Raw genomic sequence first — 24,637 nt, forward strand, 5'->3', positions numbered from 1 at the left:
TTCTCGTTTATTATAATGAAACCTTGATATCCTTTATCTTGATATTGCAGAGAGAGAGAAAAAGAAAAGGCCCTGTAATAGGAAGGTAAAACGTAGTGATTCAATGCTCTTTGGGTACAACATGATTCGTTGCCAATAATTATAGTAGAAGATACGGATTAAGGAATCTCTACCCTCACGCCACAGAGGAGGTCCATGAATTACCTATGTATTTTTTGTTCTGAAGTCTATTCGACACGACCGAAGTTTAAGGGTAACTGGCAACTTATGTCGCCGGCAACTTTTTTGTCTCTCACATCCAGTCTATGGGCGAGTATGAAAGTGCCCACAGTAAGTTTCCGGCGACAAAAGTTGCCCGTGGGCGCATAGTGCATACTCTAAAACCAACACACTGAATACGAAATAATACGAATTATGATTATGAAGGGTTAACCCTATAGGTGTCTCAAAATAAAAAGCACGGAATTTTAAGTTGACTTTTATTTTAAATTATTATTTATAAATAAAACAAAATAAGCATTATAATGAATCTTTATATATAAATTAGTATTACGTAGGTGCAGAATTCTTTTATTTAATATTCATATTCATGTGGGTCATACTCTATTTAAATTGACAAAACTGTTTCTGTGTTCACGTCCTATTTCATTAATTATTGTTTCATATGTAACTTATCAAAATAGATACAATAATATAATAAACTTTACTATAGACATGTTTTTCACTGAAACAACGCCAATTAACTACTTACAAAATACAGATCACAGCTAAAACCCTACAAAAGTAATTTTGTACAGTCACGGCAATAGGCGAGACGACTAAAAAAAACTAATTATTCCGTCAGTTAGATTTATCAAAAAATTTTAGACACGTATTTTTTTCTTTTTTCTCGTAAACAAATAATGACGACGGTACAGTGCGTTGAAGATTCGCGTGACGTCACGCCTAGGTACAATTTTTACTTAGAAGTGACGTCACAAGCCCCCACTCCGGAACTTTGATGCTCTATATCTTTGTATTTTTTCATTAATTAGAAAAAGCGAAAAATATGTGTTCAGTATTTTTGGCCGATCTAACTGACGGACCAAACAGAATGCTATTTTTTATGTAGTCGTCATCCCTATAGTAAGGACATTTCTAATAAATTATTTCGGCATCAAAAGTAGCTCAACGCGTGAGATATTTAACCCTTAAACGTATTACCTTGACAAAGATTTATTCAAATTTAAACTTTGACATGCTGTCAATAGAGTCAAAATGCATGATGCATATATACATCACTATGCATTTAAGGGTTAAAGTGTTACTTGCAGAAATTATGCGAAATTGAATACACAATATAATCCCTTTGCTAATAATTAGGTGGTCATAAATTAACAATAATCTGGGACAGAAAAATGTTGTTTATTTATCTTTGTATCGGTCCCGATGTAGTTTGCTGTAAAATACCAAAACTGTTGACATCTGTGCCTAGTGCCAAAGTTCAAAACTACTGGCTGGCAGACAAGGTGAAGAATAATAATACCTACATATTTCTGAAGTTATAGTTATAAGTATGTTACTGAGTTTGGATGGAGTCAAGGAATAATTCTTACCTTGATCAAGATAATTATAATATTTATAATGTATGAATTTTCATCGGCCCATGATACAAAGGAAGTACGGGAACATAGCAAGTTAAAAAATAAAGCATGTTCTCAAAAAGCAAGTTGTGATGTGGTCTTTACAAAAAAAAACACAAAATTTTTCAAAAACAAGTTTATAACAAGTTAAAGTGAAACATACCAGATAACAATAAATAACTCAAGAAAATACTCAAAAGTGATTATTGTGCGAAATTCTATGTACATTTACAGAATTGATGAGCTTAGTTTTCGTTTGGTTTTACATAATAGTTTTCAAATATTTTTAAATCATTAACTTTGGTGATTACAATAACATTAACCTATAAAAATAAATACCATATCACAAATAGACGTGATTAAATAAGAAAACAACAAAAAGTGTCTTTTTGCCACTACGAATGAGATAGGCAGTTCATATTATATTTTATTATACATAGCTTTCATAAGAATAATGAACGGATACATGATTCATGGACTAAGCAGAATTTGGTATATCAAATGTAAATAAAATACCAATGACAAAAGCACTTATAATATGTATTAAGATGATATTAAATCATACTTTGTCCCAATTCTTGACACTTTCTGGTCAACATACCTATATTGTTTTGAATATTCGTAAAATATTTTTCGTTATCGAATTATTAAGGTTACCATGGTGGCGCGTCAAACATTGCCAATGTATTTATGATTGTGATAATACTGGTAACGTAACAAACGCAACGTACTTCATTCAATTATTTCAAATATAGTATAATTATTTCCTCCAAAATACTTCGTAACTAAATATTGCTTATAAATGGATGTGTTCCCGATTGCTACCAGGAGTTAAAAGAGAAACTTACTTCTAAGAGCGTGGGGTGGATGAAAGTGTAATGAATATTTTTGAAATTATTTGACACAAAAATGCCATTTAAACAGATATTGACAGGAAGATGAAGAAATGAACATAGTAGCATAATAAAAGTAATTCTGAAATGCTTAAAGTAGTGCAACATATCATACCAGCAGTTTGACAGCTACAGTAGAAGGCGCAATAGGTCCCCATAGAATAATTGGTAACAAGTCAACCGATACCACAAACATATGGCACCGTGAAAGACACGATTTGAACAGTCTATTTTATTAGATAGGATTTTACATTAGACATTTGAAAAGCTGGTTCATCTCAAATAATTTCAACAATACATAGAAAAACATGTTGAAGATTCAACAATCATGCGTTGTATCAAGCGAGACCCCACAAACGAATGTGATTATATGTATTTAAAGTTATACATTACATCCACGATAGCCAACATAGACGACCATGAGATAAATATTATAAATTATTATGCGTTAACAGAATACACATATAAGTAATACGCACTCACATAAGCTAGATTGATCAAGGGGCTAACTCAACCACTATCATGACTTTTTGGCGCTTTAGCCCCGTATTCATAAACGTACTCTGAAGTTATCAAGCCGATACAGTTCGTTTGTCCTTTTCTATCACGCCAATACGTCGGAAAGGGACAAACGAACTTTATTAGCTTGATAACTTTAGAGTACGTTTATGAATAAGGGGGTTAGATTATTACTCGATGACATAAACCTTGAGGCATTAAGTCCGCCATTTGTACCTTATTTTGTTGTGCAATAAAGATTAAATAAATAAACGTCACGGAATTAGTGGCGATAAATCGACACAAGTTACGAATTCCTTCTTCGCGCGTGTATCGTACGACGTTATACAGTACATAATTATGGCTCTATGAAGTTTCCCCATATAACCATAATCGGTCGCCGTTCCTACGCAAATCCTCCTATTTTGTGTACACACAGGTCTTCGGGTCTCAATGCTTAGTCGCAGTACGGTCGACGTTTAATCGCGGCGACCCAAATGGGGACGATTGGTAACAGGCACAAATGGTCACAGAAGTGACAGAAGTGTGCACTACGCGTGCACACATTGTTACCGTTTGGCGACTACTTTCCCAAAATCATTCGTTCATTTCATTCTTTTCAAATGGCGACTGTCAGAGACGTCAAAGTAAAAAAGAAATAAAATCATTTGACATTAAAATGTAATGGCGTAAGAATTTGTTAAAGATAAAATATTGTTTGCATTTGTAATATAATGTGGGCTAATTACCATGGCCAATTAAATTGCTCGAGTGATTTCATAAAATAAGTCTAAATTTATCAACGCGCCATCAATTTACCTCAGTTTAACCAGTAATAATATTATTAACTACTCGGTGTTTGCGTGTTATGTATATTGATTGGTGAAGTTTTAGTGCTCCGGTGCATATACTATACTGAAATAATAAAAATAATGCCTAGAAAACCAATAAGTTGTTAAAATATGGATTAAGACGGTAATATTCCATGTAAAAAACAGTCGCCAAACGGTCACCAAACGGTCGACAAACGGTCGAAAAATGGTCGCAGCGTACACGCGTGACCGAAAACAAAATGGCTTCTTGTATTAATTTTTTCCAGGTATCCTCAAACTTTATAAACAATTAAATATGCCGTCGTACTCAGTTGCCCTCACTAAAGAAGATTAAAAAAAATTGTAACGTACCGAGCTGCTGGGTTGTAAAGGATCGGGGATCATATTATTATGGTCTTCTATAGAGCAACTAGTATTTTGCGGCATTTCACAATTGACACTTGTTGAAGTAGTCGTCATTAATATACTATCAACATTAATTTCAGCGATCTGTACTTCTTTTGTCAAGATTTTTGTATAGATAAGTGTCTACAAATTTGTAATGTTAAAGAAACATAAATAAAACGTAGTAGAGTAAATAATGTGTTTTTTTTGTAACCCAAACAAAATACTTGTAGATACGAGTGCGGAAAAGAGGAAAATCGATACGAGTAGCGATAAATCAATAGACGAACGAAGGGAGTGTTTTAAATCGACACGAGTTGTGAATGTCCTTTTCGCACGTGTATCGTACGACGATTTTCAGTACCCAAATCTAAGCTAAGAGTTTCGACCAGACAAGAAAAGAATCATTGCTTGATTTGCTCGCACTACTGCGTTAAAAAAAGCAGCATCTGTACTGAAAAAACTATCATTGCGCAACAGAAATTCTATTAATATCACAGTAAATACTCTATTTCATTTGATTCCTACTTTTATTGTGTAAAGCAACACTACACTTCATTTTTATCAATAAGAATTAAAAATTATATATTTAATACATTAAGTAACTATAAAGTGCTTATCTATTTGTATTATCATTCTGCACTTTTCTTAACTTTCCCACATTTCTATAAAATGTCGAAGAGTGCTTAAATGGTCGTCGTCGTTTATTATTATTTAATTCGCTCATATTTAAATGATTCAAAGCAACCAGTCCACAACTTTACAAGACAGTTTGAGAAACCTTCGTATTTCAGATTGTCATTTGCGGATACAGTGGTTTAGGAGCAGTTCGGTAATCAGACCTACACATGTGTGTACAAATTCTGTCAATGTCACTGTCAGAAACCGTTCTGACAGTGACAATGACAGCCACAAATTCGTCCACATGTTGTTACCGTTATGTGTGCAAACGTCGACTAATAAAGTGTCGTTAAAAGTCATTCTGACAGTGACATTGACAGCCACAAATTCGTACACATTTTGTTACCGTAACGAGTGCACACGACGACTACATTTTGTTATTGTATCAATACGGTCGCATTGTTTGCACGACGTTACCACGCGTTATGTCACATTTGACAGTTAGTTACTGATTTGAAGATTTTGCGACTGAAATGGTTGTATGGGTCGATATAGGCACATAACGCACTTCAATGCGCAGCAGTGCGATAAAATAGCCCCATACGTACTGCAATAGTACAATACGCTTCAAGTGCGGAAAAGTGGGAATTCAACAAGAGTTACGAATCTCTTCGCACATCTATCGTACGACGTTTTACAGCGGCCATTGAAAATTTTGACATAGGTATTTGCGTAACGATCTCATTATCTAACTAATGAAGTAATTTAGCGCCATATGTAAATGTATGTTATTTTTGGTTCAAGTCAATAACGGCTGTGAGCGCTGTTCATTTTCTCCATACAATATAAGTTACCATGACGTTCACGCATTCGAGTTATGTATAACGTCAATAAGTCATGGTAGAAGCTTTTTAACTAGTAAAGGCTGACGATGTGGTAGCATCGTTATTCATAAGTTAGCGATCTTATTGCACTTGGTTATAACTAGACACAATCTACTTCAGACGATACAATACCACATAAGAATTACTAACTATGCCTACTTGCATTTTGAAGTCATATCAAATTTAAAAACAAACAAACGTATAAACTGAAATAGATACCATACACTAAAGAAAAAGCGATCAAGCCCACTGGTGGCGAAGCCGGGAATCGGACCGCCGGTCGGGGTGGTGTAGCGGTTTATCACGTCAGCCGCGTTAGCTGGAAACCCGGGTTCGATTCCCGGCTTCGCCACCAGTGGGCTTGATCGCTTTTTCTTTAGTGTATGGTATCTATTTCAGTTTATAATTTATATAAAGTAGTGCTACTACTTAAAAACACAAATCAAAAAATATTTAATAAAATAAATTGATTTGTTCCCTACAACAAACAAACGTAGTTTTTAAGTCCGATTTTTCAAAACATGTGGCTCGACGGGATTGATACAGTTATACATATTACCTATATTGTTTTTAATTACTATTCGATATAAATTGAAACAAACCAGCCTCGCCACATTTAGTTTTAAGCCCTGGTAAGAATTGTACTAAGTATTAATCATGCGATTTTGAAGTTTAAAAGTAAGTAAAATATTAATGCACAGACTGTTCAAGTATTACGACGTCACATTTTAATGAAGTTATTTATGTCACTTGCAGAGCCTGCTAATCAAATGCTATTTGATTCCGTAAACACAAGATAAGACCGTGTTATATGATAATGATTTCAAAATGCGAGCACACCAACTCCATTATCCATTCACTTAGGCCCGCGGCCGATAAAGTGGACTTATACAAATTCAACCAACAGCACGTGCGAATAAATAAATTATATCTTTCATCTAGGACAAAGGTACATTACGATAAAAATAGCGAATATTTCACACTAGAATTAACTAAAGATTTAATAACAGTGACTAGTCTAACAGCGTATATCTCATACTCGTAATATTGAGTAGCAGTAACGATAAATACATCACAAGGGTATCGCGGGTAAGCCGACAACTGCTTCCGCTGTTGCGCCTCGCCTGCCTAAAAACAAAGTAAAAGATAGTATTAAATAAAATTGCGTAAAGTTTAGTAAAAACCGGCAATCCATACTAATATTATAAATGGGAAAGTGTGTGTGTCTGTTTGTTTATCCGTCTTTCACGGCCAAACGGAGCGACGAATTGACGTGTTTTTTTAAGTGGAGATATCTGAACGGATGGAGAGTGACATAGGCTACTTTTTATCTCTTTCTAACCAAATCTTTCGCGCAGAAATGCCCCCGCTAGCCAGATCGTACTGTGTGGAGATTTCAAGAGAGTTAAATCATCGCTAGAAACATTGCCTTATTGCAATATACATACTTCATGCACCTTCCCGTCCCTCCTTATACCTCATCAGCTTCTGTAAATGATCACTCTTACATACACTTTGATACAGGTCGATTCACGAACGCTGGCACGAACGGAAAGAACGAAACTTTGATTGTGTGAGTGACACCTGTATCGGTATACAGTCGTAACTGTCAAGAGCCACCATTTTATTGGTTAATCTGTCCCACACATAGACATTTTCATGCGCTCATTCGTTCAATTCGTGCCAGCTCTTGTGAATTTACCTGTATAGCTACTTAGCTGTCCCTGGGTCTTAAACAATCATTTCACTTCGAGATTGCATAATAATGACGTCACAGTACTAAGCGCACCTGGTTTTATACCAGGCCGCATTCATCTTTCCCAGATCAGCCAACTTAAAGCGAATGGCTACTTGCCTCCTAGTCAAATCAGCTTCTTTTTAAGAACTGTCAAAACGATTTTGAACGACTTGCTAATATGGAATTTATATGAAATCGATTTGAGTAACGTCACGGTCAACTCAGTTACTTTATATATTTCTACCCGACTTATTAAATAGAAATTGGATTTAAAAATAACTTCTGTCCATGTTTTTCTAATAATTATCGGATGCTTCATTTCGTACATGGTATAAAATATTTTATTCTAACTACAATCAAGTTCCCTATAGTAGTATGGCTAAGCCTGTAAACCCTATCTTGTGACAACTGTCACATCTGTATCACTGATTGACTGACGGTCAGTCACTGACCTATTAGTTATACTGCGCGTGGCTCGGCGGAGGCGTGTCGCGTTCGGGCAGCTTGCGCACCTTCATGGTGCCGTCCGCGCCGCACGAGAACAGTCGACCGGCGCTATCTGTACAACGTAAAAAACACATCATGTTATAACATATCACAGTTTAGGACAGACAGAGAGTTTAGTTTAACATATCACAGGTCACATAGACGACTTTAAAACCTTGTCGGACGAAGCAGTAGCGTACCTGGCAACGGCAAAAATTTAATTTAAGTCTCCATTTTACAATTGTAATCCAGTGACGTTGAGTGTATATATGCCATACGATAAATAAATAAATAACAGTTTAGGAAATTTAACTACTGTACTGACTACAAATGTTTAAATAGTATAATGTAACACTGCCTCTCCATAGTTACCGACCCCGAAAGGATCGGATTGAGGCATTTAAGGCGCGTTAAGTACAATAGTCGCATTCAGAAGTTACATCGACACACTTACAAGAACCGGTCACGGTTCTAATATTATGACTATGATGAGCCTAAGAGCGTGTTTAATTTTGTTTGTTCTCATAAGTGTGCAGAAAGATGTAAGTAAACGCGACTGTACGAAGGAATTTCAACCTTCTGTAATGTAAGTTACATTCTTAGCTGCCTCCAACGATTCCAAGCGGTCGATGACTCACATAATTTAATAGGAGTGGCTATGAGGGTAAGTCACTAAATGATCTAAACACGCTTTTAATATTCCAACAAAAAATGACGACATACCGATATGAATCTGCGTGACGCCCTGGCCGATATGCTTGAAGAAAGAGCTGCGTGCGTGCTCGCCGGCAAACGTGTGCAGCAGCTGGTGCGTCATCAGTGAGAACACCTGGGAACGAATACGGAGATTAGTAAATGGCGGTGAAAAGAAAAGATAATATATTGGGGACATATATATATTGGGGACACCTTACACAGATCAACTTAGCCCCAAACTAAGCAAAGCTTGTACTATGAGTGCTAAGCGACGATAATGAATTAAGTACTAGGAAGTTAGTAATAGAAAATCTGGCGGGATCGCCATGTAAGGTAAGGTAGATTTGGAATTGATTGCTTAATATGAGCGTTTAGCATTTCACATTAAGTTGTGGTGTAATCGATTGAATAATTTGTAATGAATTGTCTGATTGGTCAATTTATTAATAGTTTTTGAAGAATTAGTAAGATTTACTACTTTAAACATATTTGCGAGCTACCTTGATGTCCCCGTCAGCCGCGCCTATAGCATACTGGTCCTCGTGCGAGGGCGCGACGCACTTGATGGGCACATGGTAAGCGTGCAGCTTGTGGCGTGGGGTTCGCGTGCGCAGGTCCCATACAAACACATCACGACTGCACAGTGTCATGTAAGCTAGCTACAACATGTTTATCTTGATATCCCCGTCAGCCGCGCCGGTAGCATACTGGTCCTCGTGGTGTGAGAGCGCAACTCACTGGAGGAGCGCGTGGTGAGCGTGAGGCTAACGTATGTAGGTCCCTCACAAACACTTCACTTTGCAGTGTCATGTTCGCCAGCTACAACATACCTTGATGTCTCCGTCAGCCGTGCCTATAGCATACTGGTCCTCGTGGTGCGAGAGCGCGACGCACTTGATGGGCGCGTGGTGAGCGTGCAGCTTGTGGCGTGGGGTTCGCGTGCGTAGGTCCCACACGAACACGTCGCCGCGTCGGCCGCAGGACACTAGCGCGCCGGCGGAGCCCGCCCATGCTAGGCATGCGGCACCGCCTTCATGGCATGTCCATGCTGAAGGAAAAAAGCAAAAAATTGTTATTTCTTGGCTTTCTAAAATGCTCCAAAAAGAAGAAACTCATCGCTGATGACGGCAGTTATGCGTTACAGCGTAAGGGGGAAGGGGTGTGGGTGATACTATTTTTTTTTAGTAAAAGGCGACAATAATATATATATGTAGGTTTACTTATTGTATTTGTGTATGTTTATTTTATAATAGTAGGTATCGACTTGTATTTAATCGTTACAATCTCATACTGGCTTTATAATCTTGTGCACCAAACTAACTATTTCTGTTTTGCCCAATGGTTGACTGGTAGAGAATGCCTTAAGGCGTTAAGTCCGCCATTTGTACTTTTTATTGATAATTTGTGCAATAAAGTTTAAATAAATAAATACATAATACTAAATGTGACCCAAAACCCGTGTGGTCCAAAAACTTGAAATTTGGTGTGACGTAATATGTCGATGGCCCCTAACATTTGTGAGAACGTCATTCTGATACTCTTGCATATTGAATTCATGACCTTCGGGTACGCAACGGATAGTGTGCCGCACTTGGACACAGAATACATATTAGTACAAGTACAGAAAGCCCACTCCAACAGCCCATCTAAAGAAATAACGACTCGCGCTACGATACTATTAAGTTGAAACTCCGACCGCGCAACGCTAAATGCCTACAATTATATTGCCGTAGAAGCGCGCTCTCTTTCTATCGCGTAACTCGTACCTTTTCTGGCGATATAGGGTAGTCTCCTTTTAAAAAATAATATAATCTCTAGTACCTTTTTTATATTGCTCTACTTTAGCTCGAATAAAACTAAGATATTATGTTTTAGTGGTATGTAGGTTTAATTTTAATAAATTCGCGTGTAACTAGTTAGGAGTTTTTACTTAGAAGTATTAAACCTATTTAGTATAATCATATAATGATAAGTAATGGTAATTGGATGTAAACCAATAATAATAACAACAATTTAAAAACAGTTCTTACCTTTCATCGTCCTTAGGGAGCTTAAATAAAGTTAAATTTGGTTCGCAATCCGTGTTAAGACAGCTAAACACTGCACAATATTTGTTTGGCCTTTTTTTTTGTTCATTGTTATCAGATTATTAATACTCGTATCAATTCTGTGACAGCGATCGAATCAGTGCGTAGGTATGCGACGAACACCTCTCGCGCGTGCGTCACCGCTCGCCCGTGAGGCCCTACTGATTGCCACTCGCGAGGGGTGCTTACGATTCGATACCTACACGCGCGAGTGAGACAGGCCTGACTTGGAGAAAAATCATTTAAAATAATTCAAATATAAAAGTATTGCATACTCACAAACAACTAACGCTTTCTTGATAGGCATCAACGTATCCCATATGGCAACATTTTTGCTTTCCGAACTATGCCCGGCTGCAACAAAAGGACAGTTATAAATTAACATTTTATTAAAGTTAAAATTATCACGAAATATGAATTGAATAACTATATTTACCTGTAGCAACTAAACTGCAGGAACCAAGAAAAACGAAATCACTAATTCCTTTACTATGACACTGGTGAGTCTGCAAAAAAATAAAGAAAAGATCAAGTCAAAGTCAGTTCAAATGTAATATTACGTCATCCACGATTTGGCTACCTTAGTGACTGTATAAGATAGTACTTACGAAGAATGGTCTAACTGATGCGTGTGGTTGCGTAGAATCCTGCTGCTGAGCTGACGGGTGCAACTGCCACATAGCCAAGTTCCCATCCGCATCAGCGGCCGCAAACTTATTGCCGTAGTCGGAGAACCGCACGCGGGTGACCTTGGCGAAGGCGCCGGGCGCGCGCACCGACCACACGCACGACGAGTGGCCCCATTCCCAGAGCTGGACTGAGCCGTCGGCACCGCCCGTCAGGTCTAGTAAATGATGGGGAAGGTCAGTATTCATATTATGGCACAATGTATTAAAAAAAACTCGCTGGTGGATCTCACTTCCACTTAGCAGACCATTGGCAGGGTCGCCATGAGATCTCGCACGTAGACACACTACTACATTACACTCCATACAGGTAGCACTCGATGATACTGATTTAATGACAATCACTAATGTGGACATATTCGTGCTCAGGTTGTAATTGGTTCTACCAGACAAAATTCTAATCCCAATCCAAGCATCTTAGAATATTAAGAGCCGGATGATTTTTTTCAAGGGCAGTTGTTGTGACACATTTTTCTTAGTATTTATGTATTGAACTATTGTATACTTACACAATGGTTGCGATGGATGAGCTGCCATACGCTTGATGTTATCGATTTTGTGTTTCAGCACCTATACATAAATGAATATTATATATTTTGAAAGGACATCGATCTGTTACACATATGGTGCATAAAAAAGAAATCGTGTTGTATAAAAATATATTGATGAATAAATTAGTATATTGTGTTAAACAGACACCGGACAGAACATGCTTTTTGTAGGTTATACAGGCATCGGACAACACAAACATACATAAGCTCCGAACGACAGTACCAACGTACACATACACCTAAAACAGGAGAAAATAAATCGGTCGACCGCTACAGGATCTGCTACGATGAATAACGAATGAAAAAAAAAAACCATAAACAAAGAGCGATGTTTGATGACGAACCGAAATCTACAAAACTCCTGGTGGAAAATAAAAATAACCTGAGAAAACTAAAGAAACTCATAGCGATAATAAAAAATGAACATCGAGCTGAAGTGCAAATCACTGATCAGGAAGTGACTGTAAAAGTGAACGGAACTGTCTAGGGTTGTCACTGACCGGTTTCATGAGAAGCTTCGAACGGTGGAGCACCAGGCGACAGTATTTCGCGTCGTGGCAACCCGGGAACTGCAAGCCCTTCACCTGCGACCAACTCTCAGTTACGACCCGCGGACACAGTACAGAGTTATTCTATGTGCGACAAGTTATATCTAAACCGACAGGACATTGTGCTATGCTATGTTTCGCTATTGTTGTGATCAACCCCGAGTTTGTGCGTTTACCGGTCGGCAAGTAGAAGTAAAGGTAAGCACGAGCGAAGCCCCGCAAAAACGACACGGATACAGATAACGTCACGTACATACACAAAATCCACACCACGTTAGTAGCGCTGTGAACGAATCAATGTTATCTTGAAACTTACACTGTTGTGTTTGTAATTTGGTTTACATTGATTCGTTCGTCAGCTATCCCGTTTTGTGCATTAGTTAATTTTATTCACGTACTGTGACAATATACGCTTCGTGGCCAGTTGGCTTAGTACTTGAGTGGCTTGCCCGCCGATCCAGCTGTCAATCAATTCATTATTTACAACAATCAGTCGTTTATCGCATTCCGTTATTCGCATTAATTCAATTCTTACTATCGAAGCAATCGTTAGCTTTGTTTCTGACTATTTTCTGGTTATAATAAATGTACATAACTTCCAGTGAGCGCTATCAAACTATTAGTATCATTCCATTTTGTTAAATTGTTACCATCCCACCCATTCATTCCTTTAAATCCATATAATTAGTGTATTATACATACATAATATTAAGTATGTAGACCAATGAGTTTCCTATAAATTATTAGTTGTTTTAGTACTATGATTTGATACATAAAATAGGTTATGTATAAAATAAATACGAAATATGAAATTTAATTTAATTTAATTATAATTACTAGAATATTTTTTTTCTATCGCATGTGCATTGTTATGTGTCAGCATTTGCAGTTCTCACACTGCCGTAGTTAGTCAAGAGACAGACAGACGGATTCACATAGTGTAAAACGACAAACGGACAAAAAATTTGTCACCAAGTAGGTATCCGGCGTTCTAGTGATTGTTACTGTGACAAGGTATTTACGAAGTGGCAGAGAGGTCACTTCATTCTTATGTGAAATTCCTGTTCTTGTGTAAGTAGATGTTGACAATTAAAACTCAACCATTAGATTAGTGTGAACAGCGATGTCAACTTTGTTTGTTTCATTTGTTTGAAAAGTCGTGTTGCCAAAATTATTCGTCCCAAAAAGATGCAAACTAATATCGTGGTTTTAAGTGTAGTCGTCGTCAATTTGAATTTCCATTACGTTATCATTACGGTTCGCAAGAGTCTACACTCTATTGAATCCATTTTTCTTGAATTAAGTAATGTCTTAAGACAAAAAGTGTAAGTGTTCTACTATAAACCTTTCACGTAACCTGTCAACCATTGTCTTCGTCTTGGAGCGAAAAATATGTGGAAAGGTATGAACCCGATATAGCGTCTTCAAGAGTGAACGGGTTGAAATTATACTTACAACGCTAGCGCCTCGTCCGGTCTGACTAGCCATACCGACCGGGATCTGCGGCGCGTTGGGGTTCAACGGCGAACTGTTGCCAGTGCCTGGCACGGAACCGTTGTTGGGCCTAACAAAAGAATTTTCAAATTATAATTTGGTATCTATAACTTAAATATTTGGTAGAAAATGATCTTGAATGATGGAACTAGGGACTATTGATTAATCATCGTGACTCGCAAGTGATGCGTAAGCGTGAAGTTCTGGGGCCCATTTCTCAAAACTGAAAGTTACAAGTGGAAGTCTCTTTCCAACTTGTCATATTAGACAGTGACTACCACTTGTAAATTGTAACTTGAAACTTCGAGAAATGGGCCCCTGGGCTTAGGGCCGTTGTGCGTTGCGTAATCTTTTTTTTTGTAAATGTTAAGTCTGTCACATTAACGACATGAATCTCTTACTCTACGATACTATGACACTTCGTGTGCGGACTTGTGCCCGTAGCGCTCTTGTTGGACACGCGTTTTATGATATGCTTCCCCGCTCCGTGTGCTAAGGGCCTTATGGCGATGATAGCAATGAGGATCCACGTCCATCTCTCGCACCTCTCGCTACTGCTACAGGCTGTGTGTATACTGACTTGTCCTGGTGCTGTATGAGCAGGAAGCCGGTGTCGGGCAGCGCGGCGGGGTCGGCCCCGAGCGCCAGCAGGTCCACCTCGCACTCGTCCTCGGCCCAGCTCGCGCCGCCGCGGAGTAGGAGCGACACGTCCATCTCTCGCACCTCTCGCTACTGCTACAGGCTGTGTGTATACTGACTTGTCCTGGTGCTGTATGAGCAGGAAGCCGGTGTCGGGCAGCGCGGCGGGGTCGGCCCCGAGCGCCAGCAGGTCCACCTCGCACTCGTCCTCGGCCCAGCTCGCGCCGCCGCGGAGTAGGAGCGCCACGTCCATCTCTCGCACCTCTCGCTACTGCTACAGGCTGTGTGTATACTGACTTGTCCTGGTGCTGTATGAGCAGGAAGCCGGTGTCGGGCAGCGCGGCGGGGTCGGCCCCGAGCGCCAGCAGGTCCACCTCGCACTCGTCCTCGGCCCAGCTCGCGCCGCCGCGGAGTAGGAGCGACACGTCCATCTCTCGCACCTCTCGCTACTGCTACAGGCTGTGTGTATACTGACTTGTCCTGGTGCTGTATGAGCAGGAAGCCGGTGTCGGGCAGCGCGGCGGGGTCGGCCCCGAGCGCCAGCAGGTCCACCTCGCACTCGTCCTCGGCCCAGCTCGCGCCGCCGCGGAGTAGGAGCGCCACGTCCATCTCTCGCACCTCTCGCTACTGCTACAGGCTGTGTGTATACTGACTTGTCCTGGTGCTGTATGAGCAGGAAGCCGGTGTCGGGCAGCGCGGCGGGGTCGGCCCCGAGCGCCAGCAGGTCCACCTCGCACTCGTCCTCGGCCCAGCTCGCGCCGCCGCGGAGTAGGAGCGCCACGTCCATCTCTCGCACCTCTCGCTACTGCTACAGGCTGTGTGTATACTGACTTGTCCTGGTGCTGTATGAGCAGGAAGCCGGTGTCGGGCAGCGCGGCGGGGTCGGCCCCGAGCGCCAGCAGGTCCACCTCGCACTCGTCCTCGGCCCAGCTCGCGCCGCCGCGGAGTAGGAGCGCCACGTCCATCTCTCGCACCTCTCGCTACTGCTACAGGCTGTGTGTATACTGACTTGTCCTGGTGCTGTATGAGCAGGAAGCCGGTGTCGGGCAGCGCGGCGGGGTCGGCCCCGAGCGCCAGCAGGTCCACCTCGCACTCGTCCTCGGCCCAGCTCGCGCCGCCGCGGAGTAGGAGCGCCACGTCCATCTCTCGCACCTCTCGCTACTGCTACAGGCTGTGTGTATACTGACTTGTCCTGGTGCTGTATGAGCAGGAAGCCGGTGTCGGGCAGCGCGGCGGGGTCGGCCCCGAGCGCCAGCAGGTCCACCTCGCACTCGTCCTCGGCCCAGCTCGCGCCGCCGCGGAGTAGGAGCGCCACGTCCATCTCTCGCACCTCTCGCTACTGCTACAGGCTGTGTGTATACTGACTTGTCCTGGTGCTGTATGAGCAGGAAGCCGGTGTCGGGCAGCGCGGCGGGGTCGGCCCCGAGCGCCAGCAGGTCCACCTCGCACTCGTCCTCGGCCCAGCTCGCGCCGCCGCGGAGTAGGAGCGCCACGTCCATCTCTCGCACCTCTCGCTACTGCTACAGGCTGTGTGTATACTGACTTGTCCTGGTGCTGTATGAGCAGGAAGCCGGTGTCGGGCAGCGCGGCGGGGTCGGCCCCGAGCGCCAGCAGGTCCACCTCGCACTCGTCCTCGGCCCAGCTCGCGCCGCCGCGGAGTAGGAGCGCCACGTCCATCTCTCGCACCTCTCGCTACTGCTACAGGCTGTGTGTATACTGACTTGTCCTGGTGCTGTATGAGCAGGAAGCCGGTGTCGGGCAGCGCGGCGGGGTCGGCCCCGAGCGCCAGCAGGTCCACCTCGCACTCGTCCTCGGCCCAGCTCGCGCCGCCGCGGAGTAGGAGCGCCACGTCCATCTCTCGCACCTCTCGCTACTGCTACAGGCTGTGTGTATACTGACTTGTCCTGGTGCTGTATGAGCAGGAAGCCGGTGTCGGGCAGCGCGGCGGGGTCGGCCCCGAGCGCCAGCAGGTCCACCTCGCACTCGTCCTCGGCCCAGCTCGCGCCGCCGCGGAGTAGGAGCGCCACGTCCATCTCTCGCACCTCTCGCTACTGCTACAGGCTGTGTGTATACTGACTTGTCCTGGTGCTGTATGAGCAGGAAGCCGGTGTCGGGCAGCGCGGCGGGGTCGGCCCCGAGCGCCAGCAGGTCCACCTCGCACTCGTCCTCGGCCCAGCTCGCGCCGCCGCGGAGTAGGAGCGCCACGTCCATCTCTCGCACCTCTCGCTACTGCTACAGGCTGTGTGTATACTGACTTGTCCTGGTGCTGTATGAGCAGGAAGCCGGTGTCGGGCAGCGCGGCGGGGTCGGCCCCGAGCGCCAGCAGGTCCACCTCGCACTCGTCCTCGGCCCAGCTCGCGCCGCCGCGGAGTAGGAGCGCCACGTCCATCTCTCGCACCTCTCGCTACTGCTACAGGCTGTGTGTATACTGACTTGTCCTGGTGCTGTATGAGCAGGAAGCCGGTGTCGGGCAGCGCGGCGGGGTCGGCCCCGAGCGCCAGCAGGTCCACCTCGCACTCGTCCTCGGCCCAGCTCGCGCCGCCGCGGAGTAGGAGCGCCACGTCCATCTCTCGCACCTCTCGCTACTGCTACAGGCTGTGTGTATACTGACTTGTCCTGGTGCTGTATGAGCAGGAAGCCGGTGTCGGGCAGCGCGGCGGGGTCGGCCCCGAGCGCCAGCAGGTCCACCTCGCACTCGTCCTCGGCCCAGCTCGCGCCGCCGCGGAGTAGGAGTGCCACGTCCATCTTTCGCACCTCTCGCTACTGCTACAGGCTGTGTGTATACTGACTTGTCCTGGTGCTGTATGAGCAGGAAGCCGGTGTCGGGCAGCGCGGCGGGGTCGGCCCCGAGCGCCAGCAGGTCCACCTCGCACTCGTCCTCGGCCCAGCTCGCGCCGCCGCGGAGTAGGAGCGACACGTCCATCTCTCGCACCTCTCGCTACTGCTACAGGCTGTGTGTATACTGACTTGTCCTGGTGCTGTATGAGCAGGAAGCCGGTGTCGGGCAGCGCGGCGGGGTCGGCCCCGAGCGCCAGCAGGTCCACCTCGCACTCGTCCTCGGCCCAGCTCGCGCCGCCGCGGAGTAGGAGCGACACGTCCATCTCTCGCACCTCTCGCTACTGCTACAGGCTGTGTGTATACTGACTTGTCCTGGTGCTGTATGAGCAGGAAGCCGGTGTCGGGCAGCGCGGCGGGGTCGGCCCCGAGCGCCAGCAGGTCCACCTCGCACTCGTCCTCGGCCCAGCTCGCGCCGCCGCGGAGTAGGAGCGCCACGTCCATCTCTCGCACCTCTCGCTACTGCTACAGGCTGTGTGTATACTGACTTGTCCTGGTGCTGTATGAGCAGGAAGCCGGTGTCGGGCAGCGCGGCGGGGTCGGCCCCGAGCGCCAGCAGGTCCACCTCGCACTCGTCCTCGGCCCAGCTCGCGCCGCCGCGGAGTAGGAGCGACACGTCCATCTCTCGCACCTCTCGCTACTGCTACAGGCTGTGTGTATACTGACTTGTCCTGGTGCTGTATGAGCAGGAAGCCGGTGTCGGGCAGCGCGGCGGGGTCGGCCCCGAGCGCCAGCAGGTCCACCTCGCACTCGTCCTCGGCCCAGCTCGCGCCGCCGCGGAGTAGGAGCGCCACGTCCATCTCTCGCACCTCTCGCTACTGCTACAGGCTGTGTGTATACTGACTTGTCCTGGTGCTGTATGAGCAGGAAGCCGGTGTCGGGCAGCGCGGCGGGGTCGGCCCCGAGCGCCAGCAGGTCCACCTCGCACTCGTCCTCGGCCCAGCTCGCGCCGCCGCGGAGTAGGAGCGCCACGTCCATCTCTCGCACCTCTCGCTACTGCTACAGGCTGTGTGTATACTGACTTGTCCTGGTGCTGTATGAGCAGGAAGCCGGTGTCGGGCAGCGCGGCGGGGTCGGCCCCGAGCGCCAGCAGGTCCACCTCGCACTCGTCCTCGGCCCAGCTCGCGCCGCCGCGGAGTAGGAGCGCCACGTCCATCTCTCGCACCTCTCGCTACTGCTACAGGCTGTGTGTATACTGACTTGTCCTGGTGCTGTATGAGCAGGAAGCCGGTGTCGGGCAGCGCGGCGGGGTCGGCCCCGAGCGCCAGCAGGTCCACCTCGCACTCGTCCTCGGCCCAGCTCGCGCCGCCGCGGAGTAGGAGCGACACGTCCATCTCTTGGACCTCTCGGGCTGTTGCGACTGCCAGTAGGGCACCACCGACCTGCAAGCCGAATCATTATTAAAATTAACGAAACATTGCGTATCTTGGATGTGTTTTTAGCTTCCCATAAACATTCTCTTGTCAATATTGGTATACTTAAATACAAGCATATCTGAAACTACCTAATGCTTAAATATTCGTGTATCAATACTATGCAACTTCGAATCCTTTTGTGTACAGAATACCAACTCACTCGCGCTTTAATCAAAAGCAGCAATACAATTCTGACTGTATAGTGCACCTTTATCCCTCGACATTTGTTTGTACCACAGAACACCCCACTAGAAGCCAAATGCAAGCGATATTGTTCGAGACGCAAATCACCAATCCTTGCGGGGTGAGGCGGGCGCGCACGGTGCTGCCATTGGTCGTTTCAAATAATGGCGCGCCTTTATGATTAGCAGTAGGGATGGGAATGGGACATGTCTATTATAGACAATGGTACCGGTACCAGTACTGTGGTGAATTTGTTTTGCAACAAATTATAATATTATAATTAAATTATAATAAGGCCTAGTTACCCTTCGGGTTGGAAGGTCAGATGGCAGTCGCTTTCATAAAACTAGTGCCTACGCCAAATCTTGGTAGTAGTTTCCAAAGCGGACCCCAGGCTCCCATGAGCCGTGGCGAATGCCGATGCCGGGATAACGCAAGGAGGATGATAATTGTGATAGTATCTCAATAAAAATCATTCTAGTAACTAATAACTAAACTGTGCATTTTTACTTACGTTTACTAAGTTAAATAACCAACTAAATATTCTAAACTAATCAATGAACTAAATACCACTACAGACTCTACAGATTCTAGATAATTATTCACTATTACAAATCTGCTTTCTTTATATTTCATAAAATGGTAGCACATGGTACGAACGGCAGTACGAAGTTCCCGCAACAGACATAAACTAACATGGCCCCATGCCTAGTCGTTTACGTGAAAGGGATAGCATATCACATTGTTAACTCGGTAAAGAGGGATGGACGCGCCTCGGCGCCGCTCAGCACAACCATATTGACCAGTATAAATGAACTCCGCGGACAATAAACAATATTCAACAAAATAATTAATTTGACTTAACTGTGGAATGTTGTTCCATCTTTTTTACATGTAGAAGTGTTAGAAGACTTGCCACACCACTTTATGCTGTAAGAGACCATTGTTTGCAACCAAAATTGATTATTTAAGATTTTTTCCCGAACGGACACGGACACTGTTAGCGGGTCGTATACTTGGGCGCTACTGATCGGTGTCGCACGCGTTCAAACTTTTATAAACCTGATTTGTCGTATGCTTGGTGACCGCGAGTCGCCCTGTAAGGGCCATCTTGTTGTATTGATCTGTGGTTTGTACGGAAGATCGCGGTACTCCAATTGCTTCTACACCCTGTTTTATTGAATTCTGTTAAGAGGGGGTAGAGCAGGGAGAATTTTCAGAATCTGTCAAATTACCCCATTACACACACAAACACCCTTCACTCACACTACCTCAATTTACTGTGAAAGGTCAGTGACCCTTAATTTTTTTCAAGAGTGTTATTTTGAGTTTGTAGTCAACTACTGACCTCCTTTGAGAAATTAAAACTGTAAAAAAGGTAGCATACAAGAAGACAGAGAAAAAATACGCGTCATCTAGCTTTCCTTCTCTGTCCATGTCTCATGTGACTTTAATTTACCTAAATATGTAGATAACGTTCCTTACTCAGTTGATTGTTTACCTAGGTGTATTTCAAATTACTTTGCACTTCATTTTGCGTTACTTTTCTATATTTAGATTAAAAATCGTCAGCCTGCCTATCCCCGCAAACATTTTTCAAAGACGTGTGTGAAGGCCGATACCTCCAGGCAAACAATTATGGTCGCGTGCTAAATGATAAAACATCAGCCCTATCGCTTTATTTGTAAGTGCGATAGAGACGGTCCGATGTTTTATCATTTATCGCGCGACCATGATGGCCCTGCAGGTCTTCAGAGGCCTGAGCTGTGCATTACGTATATGCGGGTTGTATTAAAGACTATCAGATATTTTCTTTATTCTTTTTGGTCGTTTTAGCTTCGTTTTTTTATCATTTAGTTTATACAAAAATAAAGCATGTGTATAAAATAAAAACCTAATGAATAGAGTACAGCTAGCAGCAGTCAAGTCAGAGACCCAAAGGAAGACAGGGAATATCGACGCATATCTTATCATATCCAATACCGCCATCGCTATCTGCATCAGACTCTTGATCTTACCCAATTTCCTAGTCTCTTCTCTTAATTTCAGTTTCTTGAGTTGAAAATGTTGAAACTCATACTTAGCATTAAATAAAACACAAATATGAAAGAAAAAGTGACCAAGTCCTCTGGTGCCTGAGGCTGGAAACCAGCCAGCCTCAGGCACCAGAGGACTTGGTCACTTTTTCTTTCATATGTGTAATTTATTTCGGTTTTAATTTATATACATAGTAGTGTGACTACTTTAAGACAGCACAAGTTGAAATATTTTCAATAGATTATAATTTAACTTGTGTTCATTAGAAAACACAAATACATATAAAATCACAATATAATTTTAAATTATGGCTTAGGCCCTGTACCAGTTGCAGTCGCCACGTCTGTAAAGCCACTTGTAGTTTCTTTTAAATGGCTAAATACCTAGATGTTATGTCATAAACATCTGTGACGTGACTGAAAATTAAAAAACATCGCTCAGAGATAAGGTTCAAATTAGCATGGCAAAAAATACAACAGTGCAGTCAAAATACCATCAAAATACGAAAAAGCAAATATCAATGTCGCCGTATTTCAGGCAATAAGGGCTGTTTTCTCAAATATGAAAAAATCTCAAAACCAGAACTTTATTAAGACTTTCTATGAAAATTATTTTGAACTTGATAGGTAGAACAATTTATAAAAGTTTTACAGAAAAAAATTCTGAACTAAGTTTGTAACTATATGAAAAGCATTTTTTTATCTCAGATTGCATATTTTAGTATCGTAACGATTTTTCTTTCAAATAAAAAGAGAATTATTAGAAAAGATGCACGGTGTCTGCTGTAAACTGGGGTTACATTGACCAATTTGGGAATTTAAACTTCTCTAGCTTCTACATTTAATGGGTATTTTTACCCATTAAATGTAGAAGTTAGAGAAGTATAAATTCCATAATTGGTCAATGTAACGTAACAAAGAAAGAAAAAATGGGACCATCAACTTTTTTAGTCTTTTCCTGCTAAAAATATAGAAAGGTAACAAAATAATGTACGCAAAAAAAACGATGTTATCAAACTTAAACTGACATTGGGGTTACTTTGATACCCTATGTATTTTTTTAATGGTAATCGAATGTAATCCCTTACAAAAGTATTTTATCTCAAGAAAAGATAAAAAACGGTTCGCAGAGTCAAATATTACAACTCTTTAACGCTATTTTGGGGTTAATTTGATTAAAAATAAAAATTACCATCTTCGAAAAACCAACTTTATTTGCAATTGTTTCAATATTTATCACAAGAAGAGATCAAATTATCAGTCTCAACAAGTGCCGTGACATAATCAGACAATAATCAACTATGTGTCATTATGGTCAATGTTACCCCATGCAAGTGATCAAAGACACCCCACATAGTAAATAATTAGTAATAAATGCCTAGTTTGACTTTATGATACAACACTCAATACAATGGTATAGCTAAACACATGTCTGGCAAGCTAATGTTCACTGTGAACCTTTTACTTTAATACCCACTACGTTAGTTTAGAAGTTATTTAAACATGAAAAATAGCAACAAACTATGCTTATATTTTGACACGTTATCCGCACTGCCCACGACCATACTTACTTGTTCACTGCGTCAGAGCACCATATAACTATAAAGGTTGGTTTAGGGTTATCATTATGTCTAGATTTCGATAAATTTATTTTATTAATACATTACCGACTACTCATAACATATTAGTTCCTTATTTTTTGATAAAATAAATATAATATGCTCGTGACAGGTCAGGTTTTGTTCGTAATCCAAAAAAGTCAACCCTAGCACTTTTCCCTATTCACCCCCTTCCCGACCCCATTCACCCCAACGTTAGGGTGAGCGAAAATTACTAAATAAAACGACATATTTTCAAAGACAACCCGGAGTTCACACCGCTGGAAGATTTTTTGTGTAAAAAATTATCATGGCACATATAAAAAAACTGCTATCGACGTTCAAAAGTCGGTTTTGGCCCTATTCACCACAAATTAAGTTAGTTCATACCCGTTCCGACCCCATGAACCCAAAATCTTCAGAAAATGATGTACTAAGTAGCCCAAAGTACAGCGCCATCCTAGGTGAATTGGGTAACTAATTTATGCAAACTACTTAAGTCGCAATAGATGTCATTTCATTTAGTATTTTGGAGGTAACTAGTAAAGATAATTTAGTTTTACAATTGTGCGAAAATAGATTCTCATTTGGCCGGATTTTTTAACCGAATTCCAAAATTCAAAAGGTTATAAATGTATAGTTTTTTTTAAATATCACTCCTGGTCCAATTTAATATCCCACAAATATTAACGGCAAACTGATAATGACTTAAGTATTTTTGAAATAAATTTGTGACAAATGTGGGTAGTTTAGTAATTAGGCGCCGACTGATTGTGGGTAGGTTATATTTTCGCTCTCTGCTAATAAATCTTGTATGGAACGGACGTGTTTTCTTTGGTGCCTCTTCATCAGCGCTGATCATCGGCTGGGAGCATACCTTACAAAATTGAATGCCGAAAAAAAAGTTTATCAGCAAAAATTACGCCATAACCGTATAAAGTCATAACCGTTTTCATACTTATGCATTGAAATAGATATCACGCACGAAAGTAAGAACGACAAGGCCTCCTGGTGGCTGAGCCGGGAATCGAACCCGCCATCTCTCTCGCTATACCCTAATCCTCTAAGTGCCACTTGCACCAACGAATATGGAGGGTTAACCTGAGGGTTAATCCACCATTTTACATGGAATTTGACAGTTGACAGCCCACTAACCCTGAGTTAAGTGGTTGGTGCAAAAGGGCCTTAAAGATTCATATACGAGGTGGTCAAAATGTGCCTATCAGAGATAACATACACTAGAGAAATTTCGTCGGGTACCACACGGCGGGCGGGTGGCCTAGTGGTAATGACGTTAGCTGCGTAAGCTGAAGACCCGGGTTCGATTCCCGGCTCGGCCACCAGTGGGCGTCGTTCGTTATCGTTTTTTCTTTCGTGTATGATATCTATTTCAATTTATGTATGTATGTATGTGAACACTTTATTGTACATAAGACAAGTTAGGACATAAAAATACAGTATAGTTATGGTGTACAAAGGCGAACTTATACCTATAAGGGATCTCTTCCAACCTTTGAGCGAATTGAGAATTTATTATTTATATAAACTTGAAAATAACAAATCAAAAATTATTCAATAAATAGTTTCATACTTATGATTTTTATTTTAAAGTAATCCGTTTATATTATAGCAACCATGGGTGATTTTTGTGGACTTAAGTAGAAACGTTGACTTGTGGTTGACAGAAGTGTGATTAACATTTCTAAATGTTAATTTATTTTATCTAGTCTAACTACGAAGCAATACATTGACGTATAAATTGCGTCCATATACAGAGAGGTCATTCATAAAAACATCACTTTAGGTAAGTTATATATCTTTTATACAATTTGACAACCATTGACTACACATCCCAATTCACCCCTATTCCGACCCTAATCACCCCCTTCGTAAACCTATTCACCCCCTTT

General features: G+C 42.6%; 1 protein-coding gene across 6 annotated transcripts in view; it reads right to left on the reverse strand.

Annotated features, from left to right (window-relative positions):
- Nucleotides 1-6,104: 6,104 nt before the first annotated feature.
- LOC125233741 (dmX-like protein 2) overlaps nucleotides 6,105-24,637 on the reverse strand; it is a 93,390-nt gene continuing 74,857 nt past the window's right edge. For 3 of the 6 annotated variants that reach the window (XM_048139811.1, XM_048139812.1, XM_048139813.1), the window contains one exon: nucleotides 18,178-18,877. In XM_048139811.1, coding sequence (XP_047995768.1) covers nucleotides 18,317-18,877 — 561 coding nt within the window. In that variant the 3' untranslated portion in view covers nucleotides 18,178-18,316. The other 3 variants (XM_048139814.1, XM_048139810.1, XM_048139809.1) reach the window with 3 other exon arrangements.

This window comes from Leguminivora glycinivorella, chromosome 15 (assembly GCF_023078275.1).
Source record: "Leguminivora glycinivorella isolate SPB_JAAS2020 chromosome 15, LegGlyc_1.1, whole genome shotgun sequence".
Lineage (NCBI taxonomy): Eukaryota > Metazoa > Arthropoda > Insecta > Lepidoptera > Tortricidae > Leguminivora > Leguminivora glycinivorella.